This window comes from Rhipicephalus microplus, chromosome 4 (assembly GCF_043290135.1).
Source record: "Rhipicephalus microplus isolate Deutch F79 chromosome 4, USDA_Rmic, whole genome shotgun sequence".
In the NCBI taxonomy this organism is placed as follows: domain Eukaryota; kingdom Metazoa; phylum Arthropoda; class Arachnida; order Ixodida; family Ixodidae; genus Rhipicephalus; species Rhipicephalus microplus.
In genome coordinates this window covers 41,574,692-41,599,139 of record NC_134703.1, presented here as the reverse complement: position 1 = coordinate 41,599,139, position 24,448 = coordinate 41,574,692, and the positions used below count along the sequence as shown (strand labels likewise).

Here is a 24,448-nt window from a genome sequence, read left to right as displayed (position 1 = left end):
GCGGCCGTACTAATAGAAACAGCTCCGTTTCTATAAGACGTGCTCTTCTCGCGCGCAAGTGAAATTCAAATGACAGCGTATTTTCACAAGGAGATGGTTGTCAGCCGCGCGGCGGCACCGAATCAAAATGCAGGCTTTCTCAATTTCTGCTCCTCGGTGCTCAGCGCAACACACTCACAAGGTTCTATTCACCCGTTTTTTCCCCCGGAGTTTCTTGCTGTTGCAAAGGAACCCTTCTTCGATGTGACGAGGTCAATATATTTATTTCTAGTGAAAAATAGGTGGAGAATAGCAGTTGCTGAAAAATTCGTTTCGTTCTCGCAGAGATGAGAGGGGTACCCGCACGTATTTCTAGGCCCATCGATTTTTAACTAAGGGTGCTCTTGCAAGGAAAAGTAGAAAGAGAGATGAAAAGAAATTCTTCCCTGCTCTGCTAATAGTGGATACAAAATGCGCCCTTTGTCCCCTATAGTTAGACGTTCTAGATTCACATAGTCATCATTTGGCCGCCTCTCACTTATACGAGACATAGTTGCTTCCTTGTTGAACTGTTTAAGTTTTTATTCATGGAGTAATTGGGACAAATTGCCTTTATAATCATGCTATGCAAACCCATATTTACTCAAAGAACAAACAATGGTTAGTAACAATGCTCAGCGGAAATTAACTGTCTTTTATTACAGCCTTTAGAGAAGTCATTTAATTTTTTCCGATATCAATCGCAGTGCCGATTTTATATATATATATATATATATATATATATATATATATATATATATATATATATATATATATATATATATATATATATATATATATATATATTAAAATAGCATCGGCGATTCTCTTTAAACGTAGTCAATTCAAAATTTCAATAACAAGCTCCTGGTCATAAGAATGCCTTGCACTTTGAATTACTTTTTAACTAATAAGAAAATTGAAGGAGTGACTGCTTATTAGTCTATTAGTCTATTTCTTGCACCATATATTCTCGACTTTGACGCACTTCTGTAATGTTTCCGGGCAGGCTAGCAGCCTGTGGTATCGGTTTTTTTTTTAATTCCTTACATTATAAGGACTCGTCCATCACAACGGCTGAAAATAAGAAAATCAGTTTAAAATTCCTGGACGTGGTGTGAAATAAATAAAGAAAAATTACAGCCATAGCCTGTGGTAAATTTACCTCCGCCTGTGCCGATTTGTGTCATTATATTGCACAGCCTTTCGTGTATATATCAACATCGTTACGAGAAGAACGGGAGCAAATTTGAGCTGGCCTATTTGTATTCCTTCGGCACAAAGGTAGACGTCAAGGAATAACACATTTCGATAAAAAAGTGAAGCCAGATAGCATTGTGATTAATGGCCTGATGAAACCTCGCATTTATATCATCTGTTTTTTAAGGCGCCCCTTTCTTAGAGCAGCCCTTCGCACCTTGAAGCCTTGATATATCGCTTCCACTTTTCTCTCGCTCTGAAAAATAGTATTTTGAAAATGTATAAACGCTAGTTTTTTTAACTGTTCTTGTCTAGCCTTGTGTTTGTGATTCTGTACTTGTGTTACCGAGATCACATGCTGGTCTCGCTTCAGAGCCACCATGTGGGCTACGACTTTTTCTCATGGTTTGCCGTTGTCGGGCTGCCTTTCTAAATGTCCCATTCTTGATAATAGGTATCTGTAATGGGGTCTAAGTTAGTCTGCTTACTGGCAGTTATATACTACAACGGATTTTACAGCTGCACTGATCATCTTCCAGAGATTCTAGAAGTAGCATTTGCTCATGTGTCCATGAGTTGTGTACGAGAAACTGCATTTATTCTCAAAAAAGATAATATTGACAACTTGTTGTTGTAGTATTCTTGTCGCCACAATTCCTTGGCCTCGGTTATTGCTAAATTTTGCCTGTAATATTGAATACGAACCTTCGAAAATTGGGGAAGTGACAAAAAGCCAGCAAGACTTCGTATATGAGAGTGGTCTCTTTCCAAACAACCTGGTTCCTAGAAGTCCCCAATTTCTGGTCTATATAGAAAGAGAGGAACAAAAAGTGCGGTTTGGGAAATATGAAAGGACTTGACAGGAAAGGGAGATCATATTTTTGTTCGCGCACTCAGGAGGCTGCAAAGGAAGACAGAATGGAAAAAAACGGTGGCACACCCATGAAATGGGCGCACCAACACGCACACGCAAACACACACACACGCACACATACATACAGAAGGCTGTATAATGCCGCCGTCATTTAAATATGTAGCTTGATTTCAAGAAGTTGAGTTTGGTTTCTTTACTTATTTCGTGAAAAAATGCTGTATACCGGTATTCGAAGATGAAGTGTTCAGAAAGCATTTGCGAAATATGGACCAAGACACAATTGCTAGAAATTAGTTGTCTTGTTTAGAGTTAATCAATATGTAGAAGAGTGACGTGAGACCACTAATGTTTGTAAAGTTCCCACTGCATAGTAATAAACTATTCGGCATTTGATGCGTAATATTTTGTCTATATGGTGACATCTGACACTAGGATGTACGTGCTTAAGTGATTAAGAAGGTACCTTAACTTTTGAAAGGAAGGAAGGAAAATACACAGAAAAGAACGGCAGGGAGGTCAACCAGCCTATAGGCAGCCGGTTTGCTATCCTACGCATGGGAGGGGGATGAGGGAGATGGAAGATAGAGAGCAGAGAGGGAAGAGACCGTGCTTCATAGGATCATTTTAATTTGGAAGATAATCATTCTTCTAAGGTGAATAGCATTCAGTACTTTCATTTCCTGTTTCATAGTTTAGCAAGGAAAAAAAGCTTCGATTGTTATCTTGTAAGACATTGCTTAAAGCTTATGTTTTATGCGTATACGTGCAGCTGAACTGGCCCATGTTTTTCGAACTTCACAGCGAAACGTTTCATAGTAAAGAAATTCGACATAACGACTAAGTGATTGTTTGCTTCTTTTTATTATCAATTTTAAAAAAAAATTGGAACACAGTGGTATGCCTTGACAGTACCATCTGGCATCGGTGACGGGAATTGCTATTGTTTTGCTTTTTCCTACAAAACTACACTTTTGGTGGCTTCCCTGAAGCCTCTTTTTAAACGCTTCGACATAACTGTTTGTACCTGACAGCCATGTCAAATGCTTGCTGATATGTGAAATTACATTTTCGAAAGAAGTATTCTCGAAAGTGCATTGACAACTGAAAAAGCATGGCTTATCCCTCTCTGATAGGAATCGGTGTTGCTAGAAAGTGAAACGTGACTTCACAGAGGTAGTTCTGTGTTCTGAGCTTTGTTTCATCCCACAGGCGTAGCAATGAGTGTTAAGGGAACAAATTGTAATGCCGCGCGAAGACCAGCAAGCAGCTCGAAATTCGCAGCGTACTTCACAAGCAAAACAAAGCACTAATACGAGCTTGAACAAACCACTGTGACAGGTCACAGCCCAACACCTGAAGTGCGCGGCTCAAACCATGTCGTCCGAGATTGCGAGCGCGCGGCGGGTTTCTCTCCGGCCGTCCCAATCGCACGGAGAGCGCGTGTTTCCGGAGGTGGGCGTGGCCCGCTCTTTTCTCCGCACCACAGCGCTCTTTCTTTCGGTGCAAACGACTGCTGCGCTGTTGGCTAAGCTTCTATGTGGCGAGAAAAAAAAATGGTTTCGCGCTTTTTACAACTTAGCATTCATTTGGAAACGTCGGGTCAAGGAGTGCGAGAAGCAAACTGAATGTTGTGGCGTTTTATTTTCAAATGGGGTTTTTATTTTGCTGTAGATTGGCACCGCCCATATTAGAGTAGTTAAAATTCACCAATTGGACAAAAATTCACCAATTGGACAAAATGAAAGCAGCAACAGAAAAAATATGTGCTTCAGAGCAGTCAGAAGATTTGTCGGTAATTTTTCTCACACGCGAGAAAATAATTATGCGCATGCTGAAATCCAACGTGCTCTGCTTTCTGCCGTGGTCTCCGCCACTCCTGGAACCCATCTTAAACGCGCCCCCTAGCTGTAGCCGAATGTGTGTGGTGATACTCGCTCATTTTTCTGGGGATTGCGGCAATTGGAACGGCCGGAGAGAACCCCACCGTGCGCTGGCAATCTCGGAAGCCATGCTGAAATAGAAAGAAGGACGCGCTGAACGAACGCCAAGTATACACAGGATGAGCGAGAACAAACGAGTGCCACAGCTGTTACTTCCTTCAGTGAGAGCAGCGCCTTTCTTTCGCACTCGTGGCAGCTGCAGCCAATGAAGTGATCTTTGGGCTCTCACTCACTTCTTAAAGTTGCATGGAAAGCACAACACGTACAAACTGATCCAATCAAGAGATAACAGCACGCGCATGAGGGGCGCCCTGTAGAGGCTGTGTGGGGCAAAGTTACTAGAACCAGGTCCTAGTAACGTTGGTGTGGGGCTTTAACCCTTCGAGCCATTCGTGCCATCTCGCTAGTAATAACGAGAACACAAAGTGTCGCGAACTTTAAGTACCGCCAATGATGCATAGAAATCAATATGAATAGCTCGCCGTTAGTACGCTGAAAAACGTACAGTCTGTGGCGCGAGTCACTTCATGCCTCGCGCTATGGAGCGAGAGGTCATAGGTTCGACTCACGCTGACGAATTCTTTCTCTCGCAATAACTTTCTTTGCCGTATGTGAGAGTATATTTTACAACATCATATTCGCGTGGAAATACGCCAGTGTAGCTGTAGTGGATTCATGACCTAGCAATTTTATACTAAAGGGAACTTCAAGGAAATAAAACTGGATTTTAACGCACCCTCGTTCGATAACCTTTATGCAGAATTGTTTGCTATTACCATAATGTTTAATACTTTTTTTGGTCATGAAACTCCCGCGTCACTCAATAAGAGAGCGTCATACGCCGCCCGCACTTTCCGCGCCATGGCGCTGGCGTATATAGAGGAGCGAGCATGAAGGAAAGGAAAAAGCCGGCTCGGCCGGCTGCTTCACTGGCCGCCATTATCGGAGTGGTGGTGGTCGTGCAGATCGCCCTCATTTTTTTCGCTTTTTGGGGTTGCATCGTGTTGACTGTGATGACCACCTGCTGCGTGCCGGGCTGTCGCTTTGAATACCAGGGCACTGTCGAAAACTTTTCTCTGTTCTGTTTCTTAGCCAACGCAGAACAACGCGACAGGTGGAAACGTGCAATCCCGCGACCAGAGACTGTCAGATTTTCGTTGGCCTCAAAGAACGCTTGCGTGTGTGAAAAACATTTCGACGCCAGTGACATTGTACGTGCGGACATGTGCACAGTGAACGTATTATCGTTTCGCTGCCTTTAGAGTGACCGAGACTGGTGGAAGACGCCGTACTAAGGATTTTCGAAGGTTTGCCTTCTTGCCTCTCCAAACCAAAGCAGTGTTCGCGTGCAGCACAGAGAGCCTCGGTTGAAGAGAATGCTTCGCGTCTCCTCTGGAAAGGGCAAGATCTCTTTCGACATAGAGAACCCCCTATTAATCAAATAAACATTTGAATAGCACCTACCAACGCTGCTTGTAGGGTGCTTGTCCTTCGTAAACGTGCTGAGTTACGTCTAGCCTTTTGATGCTGATGACATTCACGTCTGGTCGTCTGATATAGCACAAACTTTTATTCGGCTTTTCATATTAGGTTATTTTTTAAATTTCTCACTCTGGCCATTGTGATATTGTGAAATATATTTCAGATTCATACCTTGAAAGTTCTTTTTGACAACATACTGCTGGAGCTTGCTGAATTCATGCAAGACATAATTAATTCATCGCGAGTCAACGAAGAACTGCATTTTGGATTACCTGGGTGGCTATGTAGCCAAAAACATTTGCTAAACTAAGCCGAAAAGACTGCCTCCAAACACTCACAAGAAAGTCCTGAGAGCCAACTGCATTGACTCGAATCAAGTCAAGAGAATTTTTGCAAGTGCCATTAGAAAAATTAATGCGGCTCTTGCAAATTGTGGAAGAACATGTGGAAATGTGTATCGTGGACAAAACAGCCTGTGCCAGTGTTGGCTGTGGAGCACATTTAGTGAGAACTATGGCAGAAATTGTGCAGTTTTTTGTTAAGTGCTGTCTGCATTTTTTTACGCGTGAGCAAAACAAACTGTTTCGTGCTTGCGTACGTCGTTTATACTGCATGGCCAAAGGAGGGAAGAAACCAGAGGCATAAATTTTTTCAGTGATTTTTGTTGTGTCGTTCACTCGATCTCCCAACGTTCAAGCTCAGTTTATGAAATGCGAATTTGAATAATATATGTGCCTGTGCTCATGGCAGTTAGGAATTTTCGACGATTGCCAGTTTTTTTTTTACCAAGAAAAAAAAAACGTTACGTGCAGCCAGACCACGGCTGCTCCACAATCTCTAGCGCCAACTATGTTACATTTCAGTCATCTTGAACCAGTCACAGCGTTTGGTTTAAGCCCGAAAGCAACTATGCAGCAACTGAGAAATTTAGAAGGTAAAATTGAGAAAGTTAGAAAATTGCCAGAAATCAAGGACTTAGGCAATTTGACAACGCGTATCATGGGCCACTTTGGCAATACTAATAGCTGCTATGATTTGTTAGCGAAAACACGGAGAACAAAAATATATAAAGAAGGGTTTTTGTTGGGAAACGCTTCCGCGGATGCGCTACAGCCCTGCCAAGTGCGGCTGATAGATGCCCTCCTGCTTACGGTGGCATTTCTGGTGACCACTTTTGTCCCTATATAAAACGTTCGCGAGAGTTTCATCACTAGAAAAAAAAGTATTAAAAGACAATGCTATTACTATTTCCACAATCTTCGGTACAAAAAAAAAACGGCTTTTCTGGCAACTTACAAAAAATCTTATGAGTTTTTCAGTGCTATTTATGTCAAAATGACGTCATAAAGATTATTGGGTAATGCCTCTAGCGTTGCTGCGTGAACAAAGGAAAAAAAAAAGTGTTTTCTACAGGTATAGGCGCGAGCTTTTTCAATTTTTTTTCATTATTTTTTGTTTTCTGAACCCAGTCCTGCAGATAATTTCACCACGCTGACGAATCCGCAGGTTGACATTCGATGCCTCACAAGAAATAAATAAATGGCCCTGATAAATAATTAATTTCGAGACACATTTCGAACGTTGCAAAGTACGCCAAATTCATCCCAATTGGGTGATTTCGTGTGTTAACATTTCATGCTGTGCAGTTCCTCTATGCAACACTTTATTAAAGTGTTGTTTGAAACATACTCAACAAACCGTACAATATGGTTTGTGAACAAGTCACAGATGTTTTTTTTTGGATTGTCTTAAAAGTTTCACAGAAGGGGAATGTTTGTATCATGTCTTTAAGATTAACGTATGTGTGTTTATCCTATATTGCCGCATTTCATGTCAGCTATTTAGACGAAGTTACTGAAGCTAGTGTGACCCTACTACACGTATTTCTTTATTTAGTTGAATATATGTTTAAGGTCACCACTATCGCATTAGGTTATATTAACTGCAATTTGAATGCGCTGGGTGCAATGCTTGCTGTTACTGGCTTCGGCCGATTGTTAGATGCGAAGCCACTCTTTGACTCACATGCGTAATGACGCACGTACTTGCGTCCGTACGAACACGCCGCAACGCGTTTTCCTCGCCACAAGTGCTGGAGCGGTGCGAAGTAGGCCACGCCACAGCTGCGCGTTGACGCCATGCTCTCCTTGCAAGTTTCCCTCACAGGTGCGCTGACGTCGTTCTCTCCCTCTCCTGCAGCATGCTCGCCGCAGCGCCCCAAGCTGCCGGCTCTTCCCCCCGCTCGAAACACACTCATGTCTCACTTCCCCACACTACACCGTCCACAACGCTCGACAACACGTCGAGTGGAAATCCTCTTTCGGCTCGTTTATCTGCGATGAACCTTAAAGAAAACCCAATTCTTCTCCTGTGTTTTTGTATTTCGAGCAAATGCCTACTTAGGTGAACGCTACACCGAGTTTTGCTTCAAACCGCTCTTCCAGCACTCGCATCGACGCCCGTTTCAACCGGGTCAACACCGTGCGCACCGCTTATGCATCGCATCCCATCAGGGTTCTCTTCGGGGAGATGGTCCATAATTTTTCTTTTCTTTCATAACCTTGCATGATGAGGCCATTAATAGCAAAAAAAGAAATAGAAGCATGCAGCCACGAACTTTTAGCGCTATGAATACTGAGACTTGACAATTTTTTTTACTCTCCACCAGTATTTATTTACCTGCGAACTTAAATAACATTTATGAAGGGCAAAACTCAAAGGCGACGGAAACTTTGGTAAAAATTGCTTAGAGGCCAACCATCACTCTTGTGATTTAGACCCCATATTTCGTGTGTGTGTGTGTGTGTGTGTGTGTGCGTGCGTGCGTGTGTGTGTGTGTGTGTGTGTGCGTGCGTGTGTGTGTGTGTGTGTGTGTGTGCGTGTGTGTGCGTGTGCGCGTGTGTGTGTGTGTGTGTGTGTGTGTGTGTGTCGAACGAACAGAATGCACGATTACCGGAAACGTTATAAAATATAAAGATTTGTTTCATCATCGCAAAGGCGAATAAGACGTTCCAACGCCACGTACGAGTAAATAAAAAAAAGTTGGCAAAACTTGCAATATTTTGGCCATAACATTACGGTAAGTATCTCTGCATGGTGCCGGTAATGTGGATGTTCGTTCGCTTTTCAGGAAATCTAGCTCGTATTCGTGCTTGAGGAATTCAACTCTCTCAGCAAGATTGTTTGCTGTATATCTGGAAATGAAGATAATTGCTTAATAGCTTGGACCTATTTGTTGTGGAGTATAGTCGTCCAAATATAGCTAACATAACGGAAGCATGAAAAAGATAATTCAAGGAAACTGACCCATCTTTTAACTTTGTTTTTATAACACGTATACCATGACCGCGAAAACGACACACTGGAAGATCCGCCATAATTACATGTTCCGCCTCATGTAATGCATTGGGTTCAGTCACTGTAGTTTCTTATCTGCTTTTCGTTGTAGCGCGGCTCTTTCATTAACAACGGTCATTTGTTTCGCACGGCTGTAGTTGCCGCGATAAGGACCAGGTGTGCGGTCAGGGCCCGGTTTCGCGGTTCGCCGGAAAGGGATATTGTTCCGTAGGGTGTCAGCGTGTCTGGTGGGGAGAGCTCTGTGGTCACCAGACTGAAAGTAAATCAAATAAAGAGTTCCATGTTTCACATTGAGCCACGAAGGTTACACCAAAAAACTGCGGGATAGAAGAAACCAGGATTCGTCTTAGCTGACTCGACAGCCATTGTTGTAGCGCTTCTCACTGCTTGGTTAAAAGCGTGCCGTGATAGCACGGGATTACTGCAACGCAGCGCTGTCAGAGTTGCAGTCGATACAATCCAATTCTATGAGTAATACGCTCTATTAAATCAGATGAACGCGTCAAGTTCTTCAGCTCAGCCCACCAAGTGCATAAAATGTAAATAAAGGCATGTGAACAACAACACGGTCTTGCTTGGTTGATGGCGTCGAGTACGGGAGTTATTTTGGGGCTAATACTCTCGGGTGAAGATCATTTTTGTAACGTTTCGCATGACTATTGACAGAGTACTCTCGAATGCATATAGGGCACAGAACGCTCCTGTAAGGCTGCACCATCTCTGCCACTTGAAACGTTCATTAAGTGGATGGTATCTAGCTATGGCCGCTACAACGCATGACACTTCAGCTCGCAAGAGAATAGTGGGTAGTATACAAGGATTTTCCTAAGCATTGTTATATCGGCTCCATGTGAGCTACAGCTGTTTTCTCGCAAGACGAAGTTCAGAAAAGTTTCAGTGATCGCACTTCACCGCCCTGACCCTCCTCAATCTGACCCCTTCAAATCAGCTCACGAGGGTCACAACAATCGATTTCTCTATTCGAATCAATAGCGAAAACAGAGCAATAAAAGAACCACAAGTATGTAAAAAGTCGCAAGAGCGAAGAGTAGGTATATCTATGCACCACTGATAATCTCCATGGCCTCTAATGGATCCCGTTACCATGGTTCTTTTTAGTAAACTTTGTAGTAAACTATGCGATTATCTGCACAATACTGGGAGTTGTGTAAGCTGTCTCAAGGCGTCCAGTACCTTGACAAAATCTAATAAAAATATGGCATGCACAAGAGTGATGTATCAAGTTTACCGCCACTCCAGCTATATTAAAATACCAGTGGCTTTGGAGATATTTACGTAATCATGCACGGTCAGCATAGGCATATATATACTCTCCTAACAGCTGCTGAAAAATTCACACACACACACACACACACACACACACGCACACACACACACACACACACACACACACACACACACACACACACACACATATATATATATATATATATATATATATATATATATATATATAATGGATTGATTGATTTGTGGGGTTTAACGTCCCAAAACCACCATATGATTATGAGAGACGCCGTAGTGGAGGGCTCCGGAAATTTCGACAACCTACGGTTCTTTAACGTGCACCCAAATCTGAGCGCACGGGCCTACAACATTTCCGCCTCCATCGGAAATGTATGTTCCTTATTCCTTCATCAGAATAAATGTTCCTTATTTATTCGTTAGTGCATGAGCACGTGCCTTAACCTTAACGTCACTGAGACCATGAGAACGTTATGCGAGGTGGTTGCCAACAAGTAATTATAAAGTACAAGATTCGCATAATTAACCTGGCAGCCATGTAATGTGGGGCACCTACAATAATGTGCGGGCTACTTTGCATATTACGAATTTATCGTGGTACGTACATTATGTCATACCGTTTCCGTATACCACAAGTAACAATCCAGACATCTGGTTGTTGAGCGAAGAAAGTACTTCAATTAGAAAATGTTGGAGCATGTTACCTGCAACGGGAACTACTCATAATAGAGTAAGCAGCACGTCTTAAAATCACGTAAGTTGTATGCTGTAAGCAGCAGCAGATGGATATAATTGCATTTTGCTTTACAGATCACAGTTTCAATATCAGGAGTCAAAGCAAGATCTGTGTCTGCCTGTTTATTTGGAAAAGAGGAATTTCTTGATCAATTTTTTGATATTCAATGACTTCCCACAATTTCTCCACAGCTAACTACTTACTAACATTATCAAATAAGAGTAATAAGCAGAGGCTTACCAAAGTACTTCGTTTTATTTTTACAGTGATATCTGGTAGCTATGAAGCTGTTACGGCTTAACTATTAAGTTAGTGATGTGTACACTACCACCCGCACTGTCCGTTGCAGGATCTTAAAAGTGTCCTGTGTGATTTATGTAGAGGGAAAGTTACAATAGAGAGAAAGTTACAAGCCCTTCACGAGGGTGCGATATCCCCACCATGAAATAACAGTTTCAGATCAGATACATCTTATGACTCCGCTATCTTTTCTTTCTCTAATGTAAGTAACACACGTGAATTGCGTGGTACCACACGTGAATTGCGTGGGAATTGCGACTAATTAACACACGTGAATTTGCGTGGCCGATTCACGCAAACACAGGTGTCCAAGCATGCAAACTACGCAATGAGTGGCACGTTTAAAGACCCGCTAAATTTAAAGCACACAGGCACGAATGATAATCATTACCACCAATGGCATCCAACATATGTGTCTAGATGCGCTGAGGCACGTGTTTCTTTACATACGCGTAGGGGGTACATCGCTAACTTTCAAAAGGAATATTTATCTAGTGTGATCACTTCGCAACTGGACTTGTAGAATACATTCTAGGATAGTTTGAAAGGGCCCATGTTACGATAACCATGCCTCATGGTTTTGGTGTCCTCCGAGAAGCGAAACTAGGCTAGCAAGTCAGACGCCGATGTGAACAGGGTCCGATTACGCTATCGCAATCTACTTTTGAAGGTGGAGCTCTAACGCCTGCCAAGTTTTTCTCTGCCTTGCTTTCATAAGACATTCTGATTTGTTTCTTTCCCTCTATTTTGGTGTGCCTATTTTGCCTGTGTTGCTATTTCTCTTTGTACTCTATATCAATGTATTTCTCTTTCTCGCTCTTTTTATCTTTCTGCCTCTTCCTTCCTATTCAAACACCCCCTGTCTCTCTTTTTCTCGCTTCACTTTCCTTTCTATCTCTTTCTACATTTTTTTATTTCATTGGTTCTCTCCTCCTCACCCCCCTTTCCTTTCCCACCTCTTTGCCGTACTAAACTATGCTCTACTATACAAGGCTATGTTTTTTGTCTCGATATCGTGCCTGAATAACTGAGTGGTTACGATTCACGCCTTCAGATTGTGGAGAAGCAGGTTTGAGTCCCGCCTCGCCAAGAAATATCTGCTCAAGAGTTCTTCTCCCCATTATCCGTTCTGTCTTTCGGTGCTAATTTTTTCGCCCATCCAACCTACTGCATCTCATGCTGTACGTATCGGCTCAGCGAAGAAGCTCTAGGCGAGTGCACATGACCGCGGGGCGAAGCAGAAGTTATTGCACCACACGCTCATGAACGATAGAGGTCATTCACAAGGATGACAGTTTACGTGAACTCGTAACGACATAAAGAAAACAATAACAACTCTTCTGAAAAAAAAAAAACGTGTGGCTCTTACACGGGTTTATGCGGTACTGTGCGTGGTATTCCGCCCGCTCGTAAATAGGAGCGTGCTGGCTGCCTGTCAGCACGGGCTGCAGCCTATTCATAAATCAGCACGAGGTTGAGGAAACTACGGAAGCCACCAGACCGATGAGAATTGTGGGATAGGAAAGAGGAGCGAAAAAGAGGCTCATCTCCACATCAACACGATATTTCTGGAAGAAAGACGAAAAAAAAAAAAGCGTCAGTGAACCAGATTTGCTTCTTTGACCAGACTAGAAGTTGCTCGCTAGTATTTGCGGATGTTTACTCAAACCAAGGAGCGCGAGGCAGTGTTATAGTTAGTGCGTACGACATTTCACTGCCTCTGGCGTCACCACTTCCGCAACATGAGTGAAAGTTCGCCCAAGACGCCAATTTTCACTGACTCCAACAGTTTTCCGAGTCACAATTAGATAAGGGATGTTCTGGGAAAAAGGGCTGTGTGGTCGCCAAAAAATGAATGGAAGGTCAAACTAATTTAGGAGTCCAGAGGAGCGCGACTAGCGTGCAGTGGGTACGATTTTTTTTTTTTTTATCAGGGAAGCATGCGCGTATGTAACATTAAGGATGTATAAAGAGCGATGAGTGTGTAATAATGATGGGTGTATAATTGAAGTATGGAAATTCAGCAAGACAGTTTTTGCAGGTTTGGAACAAAAGAACCAGCATAATATTTTTTTTTCAATATTATTGGTATGTGAAGTATTGATGCGAGCAAACAAACGGGAACACATTGTAGAACAAACGTTGCATGACATGGGATATGTTACCTTACACAGATTGGTGGACGTTTCGAAAGGTGTGTGTGTGTGTGTGTGTGTGTGTGTGTGTGCTTTGCCAGAAGTGTTTTCTTCTTCCTTGGCAGATTATTCTTGGTGTCATCGTCACTAACGTCATCGTTATTGTGCTATACATCATCATTTTCCTGCATTTTCGGGGGGGGGGGCATCATTTTATTGGCGCCAAGATCTAAGATGACAAGCCGTGCTTAGCAACAGCAGCGAATTTCAGAACAAGAGCACCATAAGAGTCCCCGTGTACTGAAATGAGTAGATGAATGCGAAACTTTATTTTCAGTTCTGAGGTGCACGACTCAACGGGCAGTGGGCCGTTTTCACATTGGGACGCAAAGTCTCATGGCCACGTCGTGGGCCCTCTGGACAACTCACAGTTGAGCCCCGACATCGGGGATCTTCGCAGCGGATTGATAGCCACTTGTCTTCATTGAAATATTCCGTGCCCTGTAACTAGGAGCAATTGTAGTGCATCTGATCTAGGCCAGCGAAAACAAAACAGTTCCGCCACCTGACGCGCTGATAGTTCTTAATTATTTTGGTACTTGAACGCAAGTATCTTGCTTATACAATACTTGTCTCACCATTCGTATTTGTTTTATTGCTCTGAAGTTTCGCAACATGACGCGCTTGGCTGCTGACCTTCAGTGGGCGTGATCCTATCTCGACAGCGGTGACCGCATTGAAATGGAACTGAAATGCTAGATGCCAGTGTTCTAATATTTAAGTGTACGTTAAAGAACACGTTAAAGAACAGAAAGGTCGAAATATCTGGAGCCCTTCACAACAGCCTCTCTCAAAATCACAACGCGAGACCATGTCGTGTAGTTTCAAGCTGAGTGTTGATCCATCTCCTTCTTACAATTCCTCACTCTTCTCTATTCTTTCTATTATTCTCACTTTCCCCCAACCCAAGTGTAGGGTAGGCAACCGAACTAGAACTTGGTTAACCTTCCTGCCTTTCGTCTCCATTTCTCTCTCTTCCTCACACACACTCGCATCGTGGTTTTGAGAAGTGAAACCCAACAGTCTTAATTATTTTTTTCCAGCGTCAAGCAATGCTCCTGTCGAAGTGACCGCCGTGGCCGGTGGTGACGCCTGGCTCCCGTGCAACATCACCCCTGACGGCAATGAAGAGCGACCAGTGGCGCTTATCCTGTGGTACAAGGACAACTCTTCAACTCCCGTCTACACGGTCGACGCTCGCTGGGGCAGCCTTCTCCAAGGCGCGCGGCACTTCCCCAGTGAAGAGGACGAAGAACTTGCTGCCAGGATGAGCTTCGAGGCCAGCCACGAGCCAGCACTGTTACGAGTGACGCGCGTCGAAGCCGAAGACGCCGGGGTGTACCGCTGTCGGGTAGACTACCGCCAGGCGCGCACTGAAGTCACTTACAGCGAGCTACGTGTCATAGGTGAGAACAAATACAAAGCAAATGAACGAACGTTATCTATCAGTTAAAAATAAAAAGCTGAATTTAAAAGACCTTTCTTTGACAAGTGCATTTTTCCACTGGTCAGCTAGCGACGCTAATTATGTGTCTCGCATCCCCATTAGCTGAGATGTAGTCGGACTGCTCAATAACGAAATCACCGGGGAAGTTAAATTTGTTCGTTGCCGTGGGAATATGGTCATCGGAAAAATTAAGAAAACAAAATTCGCCGTGCAAAAATGCACGTAAGCAAAGCGCGGGAGATCCCGGCGTGCACACGGAGATACGTGTGGCTGGAGACCCTTAGGCAGTCTACAAAATGTCGGTGGGCGGTATGACGCCAGTTTCACAAATTTAATCACTTGAATGCGTCCGCGTAGTTGCCAAAAGAAGCGATAGCAAAAACTGACCTCGTGAAAAAAAAAAGAAGTGTTGTTAGCATCATCATCATCCAACCAAATGCAAACAGCAATGGTCAAACCGATAATTGTTGGTGAAACATATAAAGTCTACTTGCCGAATAAGTGGTGCTGCAATACTTGAGCTTCTGCGTTCCCAACTAGCTTATGAATTGAGAGAGAGAGAGGAGAAAAACGAGAAAAGAGGAAGGCAGGGACGTTAACCTGGCTTGAAGAAATTGTAGTGGATCACCACCTGAAACTTCCGTTATTGCGGGAGTGCTTCTTAATGTCCTTCGTTGTGGGGAGGGGACAAACGCTAGTGGGGAGAGGACAATCGCATTGCACTCTATAGACTTTCGCAGGGGATGCCAGAGATTATCGTTGCAGCCAGAATGTCGATCTTGAAAGAATTCATTATTGGGGCATTCAAACGTATTTTCTAATAAAATTTTTATTTTAAGACGTTTTTGTGAAGACGGGTGCAGGCATTCGGTTACCACAACTTATGAAAAAAAGCGACATCGGCCAGGTATAATGCAAAAACAACTGCGAGCTGAAATCAATGCTTGGCTCGTCTTTTTCGCTACGTGTGTAGAAAAGCATTGCACCCTATTTTTAATTTATTCTTGCTTGTAGTATTGTGATGGTAAAATGGCAAAAGAAAGCTCCACGAGTATCTGTGGTGATAATTTTAATATTAAATAAACAGCGACTTTCAAGTCTAGGTGGCATCAAAGGCACATCCCAGCCCCACTGCGTTGGTCTAGTGGTCAAGATACTCGGCTGCTGACATGCAGGTCGCGTAATTGAATCCCGGCTGCAGCGGCTGCATTATCGATGGAGGTGCAAATGCTGTAGGCCATGTGCTTAGATTTGGGTACACGTTAAAGAACCCCAGGTGGTCGAAATTTCCGGAGCCCTCCACTATGGCGTCTCTCATAAACATATGGTGGTATTGGGATGTTAAAGCCTATATATCAATCAAATCAACCAAATAATCAAAGGTACATTCCGGTATTCCAGTGTCAACGCGAGGAGTCATTTGTAGACGTCAGAGCAGCGATTTCAAATCAAATCTAGGTTCTAGTCTGCGATTTCTAAAGGCCATCAGACTCTTGCACTATTTTCGGCAGGGAAGCATTTCTGAGTTGGTGACATCAACAGCGGAAATTTACTTCTCACAATCTTTTCTTTGGAATTCGTGTTTGCACACGTAGGCCGATCTATCGTGCTCAGTCTTGACCAATGTACTTGCCAGTGATTCGTTCTTTTACTCTCACTTATTCTTCAGCAAACCTCGCCTAAGAAAATGCGTTCGTTTATTGTTCATGGTCCGTATTGTCTGCAGTGCCTCCGAGGGAGCTCATTGTGCTTGACGAGTACGGCCAAAGGCAAGTTGATGTCCTTGGGCCATACAACGAAGGCACCACTGTTCTACTTGTATGCGAAGTGGAAGGAGGTGAGAGCAAGTGACGTCAAATTATTCGCCACTTCTAATACTGCAATGTGTCTTGAAACAATTCATAAAATGTGCACGAACAAACTTTATTTGCTAAACGTGAACTGTCCAGAGAAGCCCCAACGAAATGTCTTTGCACTTATTTTGGGAAGGTTACCATGGCGACACCAATATTTATTGCAATATTCTAAGTGGTATAAAAATGAGCCAGTAAAAAATTCTAGTAAACTGTAAGATAGACTAATCGCTCGACAAGCCCGTCGTGAATGTAATGTTGACCTATATATACTTGTTAGTGACACGTCAAAAATAATTCAAATTATCACTTACTGGACTTTTTTTATCAAACCAGAGATATAATAATAGTTAACGTTGCCCTTGCAGCTTTCAGCATATTTGATTGAATATGAAGTTCAGCACGTTTCACATGCTCATGGTTTGGGGGCACTTCATACCACAATGATAATAAAATGTTGAAGCTGAAAAGGTATGTACACCTTCATCTAAATCCCAGTACGCTCCAAAAATAATGTTATAATGTGAGCGAAATATTTTTAGGGAAGAAAATATACCCTAGTTATGTTTTTAAAGGTTAGGAGCCTTCTACGACTTATTCATTTGAAACAACACACTAGCATTAAATTTGATTAGTTTTAGCAAGAGGCAATGGTCGCTCATTGCGCTTAGTCGTGCCCAGATATGAAAAATAAACGCCCCGATTACAGTAACATTATGTAAGACAGAGCTGCAAAATATTGTCTTTAGAAATAAACGTTTGTCAGCTGGCTCAATTACTATTGTTTTTCTTTCGACCTATTTATGCACCACATCTCATGACCTTAGGTAACCACTCCCTTTGCGTGTTTTACTTATGGCACGCGTGATCCTCCCAAAACGACACCTCCACCGTTCAGGATGGTCCGAGCTTCTCAGGCAGATGAGCAGCTACGAGCTCACTCTACGGCGACCATCCCATCAAGACAGTGTGGAGCGCAGGATAGCAGCGCGATAGAAATGACCACAAGAACGCGCGTGGCGACAGAAATGCATGTGGGGCATTTGCGGTGGTTATCAAAGAAACACCGCGTGCGTACGTAAGGTCCCTAGATGAAGAACATTGGCCCCGTGTCTGCATGTTACAGTGCAAATGTCGTCCAAAGACGATAGTCTTGCCTTTGGAGAGAGCGAACAAAACGTTTATTTGAGGTTCTACGCAAGAAAATCGGTGAATGGCGTTCTGGAGGCACTGGGTTAGAGTACCTCGAGCGTGAAGCGGAGGCATCAAGCCACGTCACACGTGAGACATGAGCGCGATCTGGCAGTTATCTTGGAAAACGAAGCACGTGGCGTGCGCCCCTGCCTCGGAGTTGATAAGGTGTAGAACGCAAGGCGACGGGTAGGTGCCACCACCGTATCGCCTTAGCAAGGCGTTGGAAACACTTGCCGTTTCGTACAAGCGTTGCATTGCAAGCGCAGCGTAATAAGAGCTACAGTCCTTAGTATTACTTATGTATGCCTTTTCTAGCAAAAGACGCTCATGCAGATTATCAACGTGTTGTTATGATTCCTCAGATATGCGCAATATTTGCTTTTTAATTGACAATCGCAGAAGTATAAACGCTAAACCTTGAGCAATATTGGTGGACTCTGCGGGTGTGGTCGACCATTTGGGCCATCGTTCGGTCCCGTTTAAGGTATCATTAAGCCAGGACAAACAGACAAATGTACAGACAGATAGACCAAAATTTTTGCGTCGAAGGTCCCCAAGAAAGACTATCGTCTTTAAAACTTGTTGTATCTAAGAACATTATGCGTACGTACGTACTACATGTCAAGCGCCGCCACTCAGCGTTTCAGAAGTGCAGGACCGTCACCTTGATTGTTGCGCTATCGTGTCGCCGACACAACACGCACCTTCCACAGGCATTTTTATGGGCGTCTGTCCTCTTTCGAGTACGTTCTTTCGTTCCACTTGCAGCATGTGAATTTCCACTCTCGAAAGCAGCAAGGGTGCACGCGCAGCCCTCTCTTGCTGCTCGTTTCGCTTCTATCAAATATTCCAAATAAATGTAACGACAGGTGTTCACCAGAAGCGCTCGTATCATGGCGACAATGCGGCTCTGAGTGGATACGTCATGAGCACGGTGATATTGAATGCGATACATAGTAGCCAAATGATGATATAACTTGTACTTTTGCGTGCGCGTGTGCATAGTGTGCGTGATAACTCTGATAGATGAATTGGGCCACTCGCTCTCAACATGGCGTGAGCACTGCTCCTCACCAAGGACAAAAGTGGTGGGCGGACCCGATCTTCACCGCAGGCGTCTGTCAATCAAACTAATTGGGGCGTGAACTCGGATACAAACTCATTCATTTTCCCCAGTTCAACTCGTGACGGTCATGGTGCCTGCGTAACTGTGCAGCGTTTGCTGCGGTGGACGCTAAGCAGCTACTTCTTAGCGTATGAAACAGTTTGGTCATCTCACACTGCCATAGAGGAGCCCGTGATAACCCAACTTCTTCCAGCTTTACAATTCGGTCGTCTGCTCATTTCTTTGGTCTGCTTCGAAGTGAAAGCCGCATCAGCTGTCTTAATTTTTATTTTACTTATAATCTAGAGCTTAAAGGACATAACAATGAACAGTTGTGTTTTACTTGATAAGGTTAAAATTCAAAAGAGAATAATTATTTGGGTGCAATTAGCTGACTGATCATTAGTATAGAGCTATGTACTGACATTATTATTAGCGCGATACTAATTGTCATCATATTAGTATAGTCGGTTTTATTTAGCGTGCTCATAAAAAAAGTCGCGTTAACTAGCATGGTTTAGCTAGCACGTCAACTAGCACGTTTTAGTTAGAGCGGTTCTAGCTTTACATGACTTGTTTACCATGGTATTAATAAGATGTGGCGTAATTACTTCGGTCTTACAACAGCTTCGCTTAATTACCTTGTTAATGGCTTGTCTTGGCCTAACTGTCCAAGTATACCACTTAGCCAAATAGCTAATTAGCCGGCCGCACGTGGTTGCATGCTAGAGGATGATAAAGACGACAAAAAAGGCACGTGCCAACCGAGCGGCGCGCTATATAGAATGTACAGGCTGACCATGATGATTAACACGTGACCTCCAGTTAGTTGTTGTCATGACGTCGTGAGGCGCTCGGCCGGAACAAATCTCAGAGGCCACCGTGCTGCTTATTTTAAACAAGGCTTCGTGCAGACATTAAAAGCTTCATGATGAATTTAAACAAATCACGCCTTTATCATCGGGAAAAGCTCCTTACACATTTATTGCATGGGTGCACTTTCGCACCTAGTGAAGCGGCAAACGAATGAAAGACGATGTCTCTGGTTTGAAAACACCACCCAAGTTTGTCGATTGACCTCTATACGATGCCTAGTTGCATCGTAACCAATTAAACGCAACGCGCTGAGGGGTCGATTTGACTTTTTCGCAGTATTCGCTCATTCAAAACAGGGTGTCGCTAGAGCTCGGAAAGGTGTTTCGCCAAGCTCGGGCGATCCTGCACTATAGCGCCTATGCACTTCAACAAAGTATGCTATGAACATCAATTTTAGGCAAATGGGTTTATTTGAACTAATTACACGATGCTTGAACAGATGTAAAGGCAGATAAACGGAATCCATGAAACGTCTGTATTGGGACTGGTTTTTCATGAAATTTGAGCCTATAATGAAATGAAGTTATTGGTACCGAATCGGCATGGTCGACTTCTAGACACAAGTGATATGCATTGTTTCATGGATGACGCAAAGTGTGATACCTACTTCAAATGCTCAAGCGAGAAAAAAAAAAAAGAAAGTAGTCTAGATAAATGCACATCAAAGTGCGGAGTCGTAGCTCTCCATCTTTTTTCAAATTTGCCTTTTCGAATTTTCGCAGCTGTGATGTTGCATTGCAATTCACAGTTCAGCGAACTACTCCAAAGGGTTTAGCTTCTACAGGGAAGGCAGAAAGTTAAAAAAAATGAACCAGTAATATCAAAGCGAGCAAGGTTCTGGTGGCAGCATTCCACAGGAGGGAGGCGTGTCGCTCATAGAGAAGCGAATTAGCCCGTCTCGAAACACAGACATTGGAATGTGGCTAGTGAGAGAAGGCATGCGACGAAGACAAGACTGGTGTCTATATAGAGAAATCAATGACCGTCTCGCATGCTAGACGGCGCGTCGGTCAAACAAAGAAGATAAAATACATTCCGAACGCAGATATCACGAAAGCGTCTTTTCTTGGGACACATAATAACTTTTTATACCGATGCCCACATCATGGCTCCCACCATTTCTTCTTTTGGTTTTATGACTACGCCACTTTCCAATAGACATCGTCCTGTGGAGATCATGAATAAGGCTAGCGCTTTGCAATGTTACACATCACAGAATTTTATTGTTAGTGTCCCGTATGTCTAGAGCCCAGCACTCATCTCGCAATAGCACATAAGGTTTGTATATAAATAATTCATAGCTTTGTATACCATCTGGGATTGTCATAACGTCAAGCCATTGAATAAATTTGTTTTTTTTTTTTAACACAAACAATGTTCCCGGCATCATTCTTGAAATAAACGCACTTGATATATGCTTGACGTCATATATTGCACACGTTAATTTAAAAAAAAATTGGGGACCAGAGGGTTGTGTTCGTTTGACATATGAGTTGCTCCAGAAAACCAATAAAGCACACGAAGAAGGCAAGGTGGGTTCTAAACGTCATTTAGTCTTCCTGGACACAAGCAGTACTAGTCAGTAACAGTTCAGCTCTGACAAATAAGAAGCAAAAAAAAAAACTCGACTTTTTGGGCGCATTCGAACGAGCGTACAGAACTCCACGGATATACGAGTCCCTGAAAAAAAAAAAATGCTGAGGGCGAACCTAGCTAGACGGAGCTTGTGGAGCGATAGCTGCGAGACCATAGCGCGGAAAGCATGGTGTGGTGGTGTCCCACACTGCAAGCAGCGGCTCACTGTTTACAATCCTCCTCGTACTGCCAACGCGAAGTTCACGTAACAAGGGTTCCATGTCTCAAGGTGCGTGTGCGGCACGTACACGCATCTGGAGACATCTAACTCACGGCTCTCGCCGACCTGCTGCGAGGATGCGCGGAGATAAAAAAAAAAAAACACTGACACTGCGCATATACGCTTCCATGACGACTCATGTGTGAGAAGGAAGTTCACGTTGGCTGATGCTCAAAGCCGAATGGATGCACAATGTCGTTTTCTCGATTTGTATACCGTGGGAGGAGCTATCACTCATAAATGTTCTAGCGTATAGCCATTGTCATCGACCATACGAGGTCGACATCTTTCGTGCGACCAGCGCGCAATTATATGAAATAATTTCGTTAACCTCTTGCCGCTATACATAGACGGTGCACATGAGCGAACTCAACGCGGTATTTTCACAATGTTCTTCGACCTTGTCCCTTAGGAGATCCTCCGCCCGAAGTTGTTTGGTACAAGGACGGCGAACTGCTGGACGCCAGCTTCTCCGTGCTGTGGCCGCAAGGCGTAGTGCGCAACGAGCTGCGAATGGGTCCGTTGCGACGTCGAGACCTTCTCGTCGCGCTTCAATGCACCGCCTCGAATAACAACTTCACCGAGGAGCTCTCGTCCCGTCTCAAGTTGGACCTCACTTGTGAGTTTGCGATTCAGCGAGCACGCGTTTCCTGATCGGGTGTGACATGCGTCAAGTTTCTTCCCAGGTTCATGCTTTGTTTATGGGCTCGCTCGAAATGCGCCCTTACTAACATGACCTATACTGCCGAAAATTGTGTGTTGAATTGACAGCCATTATAGCCAAAGAGTACAACGTGTTTCCCAATCATCATCGTGCACAAAGATTTAAAAAACAACAAAAAATATTTTACGCGCGGAATTCAAAGTCACGTCACGCTGTGATATATATATATATATATATATATACATATAGCTCAGTGGTAGAGCATCGAACGCGTTTTTCGAAGGTCGCAGGTTCGGATCCTGCCCACGGCAACTTATCTTTTCACCCACTTTTTTTTTCTTCTGATTTACATTACAATTGGCCTAATAACTTCCCCTATAGCTTCCTTGGCATTATTGTCTGTTATATCTCATTAATATTGTGTAAACACGAAAAACGAGCACTTAAGTATACACTTGTTTCCCTTATATATATATATATATATATATATATATATATATATATATATATATATATATATATATATATGTTATGAAAAAAGTGTATACCTAAGGGCTCGTTTTCTTGAATGTATACACTTCTTTCCCTTATTCACTAATGAGGCTCTCTTACTGGCACACTTGGTGTCGTTAGGTTGTATACGAGGGACTACTGGTCAGCTGCACGCTCGTAATAAGTTCACGTGCTACGTAACGCTACACAGGCTCATAAAAGGGTGTTCCACACTCGCCGCTTTGGCTACAGATGGCGCTGACTGACACTCTCACGTTTAAATCACATATAAACCCAATAAGTGGCTCGCTGGTTAGCCGCCGTGACAGCTCAGCCGTTAGAGCATCGAACGCGTTATTCGAAGGTCGTAGGTTCAATTCCTGCTCATGACAAGTTATTTTTTCACCCACTTTTTTTCCTTCTTATTAACTTTACATTGGTTCAAATAACTTCCCATATACATTCCTTGGCATTATTGTCTGTTAGACCAGATATATATATATATATATATATATATATATATATATATATATATATATATGTATATATATGAAAGAGGCCTTTGCCGTGCAGCGGGCGTAGTCCGGCTGATGATGATGTTAACGTAACGTAATTCATCTGCTTTTATAACAAAGCAGCATGACATTGGCAACACCACGCCTGTAATTACCTCCGAAGCCTTTCTTCACTGCAATAAAGTGGTCGGTGTTGCCAATGTTTAGCTTATGACTGTCTCCAGGTTTGCCTGAATTCATGCTAACAGACGACCAGTATGTCAACACCCTTTATAGCACCAAGAAAGCTTTAAGTAGGCCAACCCAGTTTTCAAATGATTGTGAAGAAACAATAATAAACTAATTTCAGTATAATAAACATCAAGATGCGAATCTTGCCGCTCGTTTATTTCATGAAAATTCAAGAGCGAATTATTTCTGATGTTTATATAAATCGAGAGATGTTATAACACCGCAACACGGGGCAACCACATAATTCGGATTTGATTGTTTCTGCTGTTCCCATGATTGCATAAGGCCTCTGACGTTTTTTTTTTTTTCTAGTAGCGCTTTTGCTGCGTGCGCTGTCAACATTGAGAAATAAGGAAACCATTCATTTCCTACTTTATGCTAGCAACATATACGAAAAAATGAAAAGCCATTCTTTGAATTCATTTCCTAGAGTTTTACCTTACACGCGGCTGAATCTCATCTTTTATTCCCCACACATTTGCGGACTTCACTGCAATGAAAACAACCTTACTGATTTAAAGAAAGAGCTGACCGTTTTCATGTGCCTATTTCTAAACATTATTTGAAAAAAGCAGATGCAAAAGAAAATAGGCAATATAAGACCTTTTATCTAAATAAGAAAAATATAAGATATATACAGATGGATCATACACTGAAGAAGCGTCAGCCTGTGCGGTCTGTATAGCCGAAATTCAGAAAAAGAGAATGTACAAATTATCGCACAAATCTTCATCGACGACAGCAGAATCTATCTATGAAGCAGTTAAGCTTATCTGCGATGATTCTGAGGCACGCAAGTAGGTGGTAATTCTGAGCCATGAAAGTAGGTGGCTGCACGGATAGCAAAC

General features: G+C 43.1%; 1 protein-coding gene across 2 annotated transcripts in view; it reads left to right on the top strand.

Annotated features, from left to right (window-relative positions):
* Positions 1-24,448, top strand: part of LOC119172614 (cell surface glycoprotein MUC18) — a 73,723-nt gene that overhangs the window by 28,196 nt on the left and 21,079 nt on the right. For both annotated transcript variants that reach the window (XM_075892621.1, XM_075892620.1), the window contains exons 2-4: positions 14,412-14,774; positions 16,542-16,652; positions 22,111-22,317. In XM_075892621.1, the coding sequence (XP_075748736.1) occupies positions 14,412-14,774; positions 16,542-16,652; positions 22,111-22,317 (681 nt within the window). The remainder of the gene's footprint in view (positions 1-14,411; positions 14,775-16,541; positions 16,653-22,110; positions 22,318-24,448) is intronic.